Below are 6,976 nucleotides of genomic sequence, written 5' to 3' on the forward strand. Positions count from 1 at the left end.
AGCTCCTGCAAATGTTTTGAGACACAATCCTTTAAAAATGTATCCATAAATTTCATTCATTTTTTGTACAGATATTCAACATTTAAAAAGTTAGGTACAAAAATGCATGAGCATTATACCATCTCTTTAAAATACTGTATCCTCTTAAATTATAATTGAATTACGCAATGTTCTTGGAAAGGCCATTTTAAAAAAGAACCAAGGATTTTAAGATAGGAGATAAATAAAGTGTGTGCAGTTCTTTAGGTTTGTTTAGCAGTTTCAACCTTGACCAAGATCCCACTGTCCTATGAGCCCGAGGTCAGGTGTTTTTTTACTGAAAGTCAACCAGTGTTGGGTTTCACTGTTCCAACACTTCCAGTCAGCAGGAGCCAGCTATATCCCTCTGCATACCTTTCCACCACACAACTATCACACCGACAGATTGACAAGGCAAATTTTTTTTTAAATTGTGTCCAATCGTAAGAAAGAACTATAGCCTCTCAACTTTGCACTCTGAAGAGGCATGTAAATTTGTGCACCTCACCACTTCCTTGTGGGTGGCACCTGTTTTCCAGCAGTCATGCAAAATGTGATAGAATGTACGGTACGTGGTTGAAAAGGTGACTGTTGTCTGTTTGTATACCGAAAAATAATCTAAACGCAACATGTAAGAATTTAATTGATTTTACTGAGTTACAGCTCATATAAGGAAATAAGTCAATTAAAATAAATTCACTAGGCCCTAATCTATGGATTTCACATGACTGGGAATACAGATATGAATCTGTTGGTCACATATACCTTTTAAAAAAAGGTAGGGGTGTGGATCAGAAAACCAGTCAGTATCTGGTGTGACCATTTGCCTCATGCAGCGTGTCATATCTCCTTTGCATAGAGTTTATCAGGCTTTAGATTGTGGCCTGTGGAATATTGTTCCACTCCTCTTCAATGGCTGTGTGAAGTTGGTGGATATTAGCGGGAACTGGAACACTCTGTTGTACACATCGAGCCAGAGCATCCCAAACATGCTCAATGGATGACATGTCTGGTGAGTATGCAGGCCATGGAAGAACTGGGACATTTTTCAGCTACCAGGAATTGTGTACAGATCCTTGCGACATGGGGCCGTGCATTATCGTGCTCACCCACACAACGCCATACACGTGGTCTGCGGTTGTGAGGCCGGTTGGACATACTGCCAAATTCTCTAAAACAATGTTGGAGGTGGAATTTTTATTCTTGAACTTATTTAGGCTTGCCATAAGAAAAGGTTTGAATCCTTATTGACTAAAGACATTTCAGATTTTCATTTTTTATTCATTTGTAAACATTTCTGAAAACATAATTCCACTTTGACATTACGAGGTATTGAGTGTAGATCAGTGACACAAAATCGAAATGTTATCAATTTTAAATTCAGGCTTGTTACACAAGTGGAAAACAAGTATTTCCAATGTCACAACTGGTAATTACCACCATTCCACTTGGTTATGAATGGAGAATTACATTCTCCACAAACATGGTTTATTATTCTGTGGTGGAGAAAGCCCCATAAGTAGACTGGGCACCAGTCTGTTTGTGTCATCATGCCACTCCTTGTCATGGCAAACAGCTGACATGATAGCACAAACATACTGTATCTGGGACCAGGCTACCGCAGAGACACAATTATGTGTGACCTGCATACTTTTGGTATGAGACAATATAAGTTTGCCACTTGTAGTCTATTGTAGGCCTACTACATATACCAGTAGATACAGTACATACTGAATGACCGCAGTAATTCCGAAGTAATACCAAACTTTGCATCTGCACTGTTCTTCAAGAAAAGGTGTTTTTGTAAAGTTCTCAGTGGAAATTGTTATAAGTAGTCCTTGTGCATAGAGTTGTATGGTTTGCTTAACTTTGCAATAATTTGTTTGACTTACATTTTAAAGTGACATTTTTTTGTCTTAGTGTCACTCTGTTACAGTGGAATTGCCCATAGGCTACCAGTGCCAATTCTGTCTGCTTGTTGCTAAAACGTATTGTGCTTGCAATTATTTTCAGAACCATGAGGATCCTCTTCAGAAACCTACGCCTCAGTAGATGGTCCATTGTCATTGGGACTGCGTTGGTGTCATTGATTGGTGTCATCTTTATGACGATGGACGTCAATGTCTCACTAACATATAGGGGAGAGCTCAGAGTGTGGCGTAAGAACCACACAGGTTGGCATTGGAACACCTCTGCCTCCACCACACCACTGCTGTCACAGCCTACTGTGGATGTTTTCAAGTGCTCCCTCAATGACAGCATGCAGAATATTCCGTCCTCTGTCCCACCTGCCCACCGTAACTTCCTCATGTATAAACACTGCAGGACATTCCCCCGCCTGCTGTCTCCAACACCCTGTGAGAATGACCTTTTTCTCCTGCTGGCCATTAAGTCCACAGCCATCCAGGTGGATCGCAGGATTGCGCTCCGGAGCACTTGGGGGAAGAGGGGATATGTTCAGGGTAAAAGGGTGAAACTGTTGTTCTTAGTAGGTAAGTCGTTAGACAGAATACAGGGATTCCTGCTGCAGCAGCTACTGGAGTGGGAGAGCAGGCAGTTTGGAGACATCCTGCAATGGGATTTTGAGGACAGTGTTTTCAACCTGACCCTGAAGGAGGTCCACTTCCTGAACTGGTTCACCTTGGAGTGCCAGTGGGCCCACTTTGTGTTCAAAGGGGACGATGACGTTTTTGTTCACACAAGCAATCTGGTTGAATATGTTAAAGGCCACAAGCCCTCTGAGCAACTCTTCGCTGGTGACATAATTTCAAGAGCCTATCTAATCCGGCACAACCAATGGAAGTACTTCATACCAGAGGAGATGTACCCCAACAAGCCATATCCTCCATACGCTGGCGGTGGGGGCTACCTGATGTCACGTCAGACTGTGCTGAGCCTGGGAATAGCAGTGTCCAGCACTGACCTCTTCCCCATTGATGATGTCTTTGTGGGCATGTGCCTGCAGAAGATTAATGTGACGCTGACACACCACTCTGGCTTCAGAACCTTTGGGTTCCATCAGGTGGTGTCACATTTCAACCCCTGCATTTACAGGGAGATCATGCTGGTGCACAAACTGAATCCCACCGAGATGTGGACCATGTGGTCTCTACTGCAGGACACAAAGCTGAAGTGCTTTAGATTAAGGATATGAGGCATCAGGTGTTGTGTGTATCTTGCTGTACTTGTCTGTCTCACTACTGTAAAATAAGCATTCCTTTCATAGAGAAATTATTCTTATAAATGGTCAAAAATAGCTTCTTTTCCTTCATCGATATTTATATTTGAAGTATTCTGACATATTGGCTTTACTGTGTATTCAGTTCAGCAAAGATGGTGTACGAGCTCTACGGAGATTTGATACTTTTGACAAGGAAGTTTGTAGAATGTTTCTTGGGTTCTAGGAAGGTCGAACAGAAACTTTAAAAACAGGTCTAGTGGGTTACAGAGATACTGATGGGTAACAAACTTCAGAGGTACTGATGGGTAACAAACAGGTCTAGTGTGCTGTGGGTGAGGGGAGCTGTGGTGTACAATTATTATAAACAATCAATTGTTTGAGGGAGCAGTGATGAACTTGTCTACTATAGCTGAAATCTGTGGATTGTAAATGTAGATTTAAATGTGATGTCATAATGCTTTCTGAAACATGTGGTCCAGGGTTTTGTCAGTTTCTATTCAGGTGAACTCTATTGCATAGCGGGGCCAGTACTTTCTTATGATGAAGTAGATTGTGTAAAGAAAATATAAGAGAACAAAATTAAAATAAATACTGTAATATGAAATGTGTTTGAAGGGTAATTTCATGTGAGCTCCTGCAAATGTTTTGAGACACAATCCTTTAAAAATGTATCCATAAATTTCATTCATTTTTTGTACAGATATTCAACATTTAAAAAGTTAGGTACAAAAATGCATGAGCATTATACCATCTCTTTAAAATACTGTATCCTCTTAAATTATAATTGAATTACGCAATGTTCTTGGAAAGGCCATTTTAAAAAAGAACCAAGGATTTTAAGATAGGAGATAAATAAAGTGTGTGCAGTTCTTTAGGTTTGTTTAGCAGTTTCAACCTTGACCAAGATCCCACTGTCCTATGAGCCCGAGGTCAGGTGTTTTTTTACTGAAAGTCAACCAGTGTTGGGTTTCACTGTTCCAACACTTCCAGTCAGCAGGAGCCAGCTATATCCCTCTGCATACCTTTCCACCACACAACTATCACACCGACAGATTGACAAGGCAACATTTTTTTTAAATTGTGTCCAATCGTAAGAAAGAACTATAGCCTCTCAACTTTGCACTCTGAAGAGGCATGTAAATTTGTGCACCTCACCACTTCCTTGTGGGTGGCACCTGTTTTCCAGCAGTCATGCAAAATGTGATAGAATGTACGGTACGTGGTTGAAAAGGTGACTGTTGTCTGTTTGTATACTGAACAAAAATCTAAACGCAACATGTAAGAATTTAATTGATTTTACTGAGTTACAGCTCATATAAGGAAATAAGTCAATTAAAATAAATTCACTAGGCCCTAATCTATGGATTTCACATGACTGGGAATACAGATATGAATCTGTTGGTCACATATATCTTTAAAAAAAAGGTAGGGGTGTGGATCAGAAAACCAGTCAGTATCTGGTGTGACCATTTGCCTCATGCAGCGTGTCATATCTCCTTTGCATAGAGTTTATCAGGCTTTAGATTGTGGCCTGTGGAATATTGTTCCACTCCTCTTCAATGGCTGTGTGAAGTTGGTGGATATTAGCGGGAACTGGAACACTCTGTTGTACACATCGAACCAGAGCATCCCAAACATGCTCAATGGATGACATGTCTGGTGAGTATGCAGGCCATGGAAGAACTGGGACATTTTTCAGCTACCAGGAATTGTGTACAGATCCTTGCGACATGGGGCCGTGCATTATCGTGCTCACCCACACAACGCCATACACGTGGTCTGCGGTTGTGAGGCCGGTTGGACATACTGCCAAATTCTCTAAAACAATGTTGGAGGTGGAATTTTTATTCTTGAACTTATTTAGGCTTGCCATAAGAAAAGGTTTGAATCCTTATTGACTAAAGACATTTCAGATTTTCATTTTTTATTCATTTGTAAACATTTCTGAAAACATAATTCCACTTTGACATTACGAGGTATTGAGTGTAGATCAGTGACACAAAATCGAAATGTTATCAATTTTAAATTCAGGCTTGTTACACAAGTGGAAAACAAGTATTTCCAATGTCACAACTGGTAATTACCACCATTCCACTTGGTTATGAATGGAGAATTACATTCTCCACAAACATGGTTTATTATTCTGTGGTGGAGAAAGCCCCATAAGTAGACTGGGCACCAGTCTGTTTGTGTCATCATGCCACTCCTTGTCATGGCAAACAGCTGACATGATAGCACAAACATACTGTATCTGGGACCAGGCTACCGCAGAGACACAATTATGTGTGACCTGCATACTTTTGGTATGAGACAATATAAGTTTGCCACTTGTAGTCTATTGTAGGCCTACTACATATACCAGTAGATACAGTACATACTGAATGACCGCAGTAATTCCGAAGTAATACCAAACTTTGCATCTGCACTGTTCTTCAAGAAAAGGTGTTTTTGTAAAGTTCTCAGTGGAAATTGTTATAAGTAGTCCTTGTGCATAGAGTTGTATGGTTTGCTTAACTTTGCAATAATTTGTTTGACTTACATTTTAAAGTGACATTTTTTTGTCTTAGTGTCACTCTGTTACAGTGGAATTGCCCATAGGCTACCAGTGCCAATTCTGTCTGCTTGTTGCTAAAACGTATTGTGCTTGCAATTATTTTCAGAACCATGAGGATCCTCTTCAGAAACCTACGCCTCAGTAGATGGTCCATTGTCATTGGGACTGCGTTGGTGTCATTGATTGGTGTCATCTTTATGACGATGGACGTCAATGTCTCACTAACATATAGGGGAGAGCTCAGAGTGTGGCGTAAGAACCACACAGGTTGGCATTGGAACACCTCTGCCTCCACCACACCACTGCTGTCACAGCCTACTGTGGATGTTTTCAAGTGCTCCCTCAATGACAGCATGCAGAATATTCCGTCCTCTGTCCCACCTGCCCACCGTAACTTCCTCATGTATAAACACTGCAGGACATTCCCCCGCCTGCTGTCTCCAACACCCTGTGAGAATGACCTTTTTCTCCTGCTGGCCATTAAGTCCACAGCCATCCAGGTGGATCGCAGGATTGCGCTCCGGAGCACTTGGGGGAAGAGGGGATATGTTCAGGGTAAAAGGGTGAAACTGTTGTTCTTAGTAGGTAAGTCGTTAGACAGAATACAGGGATTCCTGCTGCAGCAGCTACTGGACATCCTGCAATGGGATTTTGAGGACAGTTTTTTCAACCTGACCCTGAAGGAGGTCCACTTCCTGAACTGGTTCACCTTGGAGTGCCAGTGGGCCCACTTTGTGTTCAAAGGGGACGATGACGTTTTTGTTCACACAAGCAATCTGGTTGAATATGTTAAAGGCCACAAGCCCTCTGAGCAACTCTTCGCTGGTGACATAATTTCAAGAGCCTATCCAATCCGGCACAACCAATGGAAGTACTTCATACCAGAGGAGATGTACCCCAACAAGCCATATCCTCCATACGCTGGCGGTGGGGGCTACCTGATGTCACGTCAGACTGTGCTGAGCCTGGGAATAGCAGTGTCCAGCACTGACCTCTTCCCCATTGATGATGTCTTTGTGGGCATGTGCCTGCAGAAGATTAATGTGACGCTGACACACCACTCTGGCTTCAGAACCTTTGGGTTCCATCAGGTGGTGTCACATTTCAACCCCTGCATTTACAGGGAGATCATGCTGGTGCACAAACTGAATCCCACCGAGATGTGGACCATGTGGTCTCTACTGCAGGACACAAAGCTGAAGTGCTTTAGATTAAGGATATGA

At 42.0% G+C, this 6,976-nt stretch overlaps 2 protein-coding genes across 2 annotated transcripts; both read left to right on the forward strand.

Annotated features, from left to right (window-relative positions):
* Window positions 1–1,487: 1,487 nt before the first annotated feature.
* LOC110535071 (N-acetyllactosaminide beta-1,3-N-acetylglucosaminyltransferase 4) lies at window positions 1,488–3,778 on the forward strand. The gene has a single exon (XM_021619943.2). It carries the CDS (start codon window positions 2,036–2,038, stop codon window positions 3,170–3,172), a length of 1,137 nt encoding a protein of 378 aa, XP_021475618.2. The 5' UTR covers window positions 1,488–2,035; the 3' UTR covers window positions 3,173–3,778.
* A 2,178-nt stretch (window positions 3,779–5,956) lies between these two features.
* On the forward strand, window positions 5,957–6,976 carry LOC110535072 (N-acetyllactosaminide beta-1,3-N-acetylglucosaminyltransferase 4-like). Its single transcript, XM_036936329.1, has one exon. It carries the CDS (start codon window positions 5,957–5,959, stop codon window positions 6,974–6,976), a length of 1,020 nt encoding a protein of 339 aa, XP_036792224.1.

The sequence above is a fragment of the Oncorhynchus mykiss genome, chromosome 11 (genome assembly GCF_013265735.2).
Source record: "Oncorhynchus mykiss isolate Arlee chromosome 11, USDA_OmykA_1.1, whole genome shotgun sequence".
In the NCBI taxonomy this organism is placed as follows: Eukaryota; Metazoa; Chordata; class Actinopteri; order Salmoniformes; family Salmonidae; genus Oncorhynchus; species Oncorhynchus mykiss.

Bases quoted from the DNA above. Each gene is read 5' to 3' on its own strand.
- LOC110535071 (XM_021619943.2), top strand. From the start codon at position 2,036: ATGAGGATCCTCTTCAGAAACCTACGCCTCAGTAGATGGTCCATTGTC.
- LOC110535072 (XM_036936329.1), top strand. From the start codon at position 5,957: ATGGACGTCAATGTCTCACTAACATATAGGGGAGAGCTCAGAGTGTGG.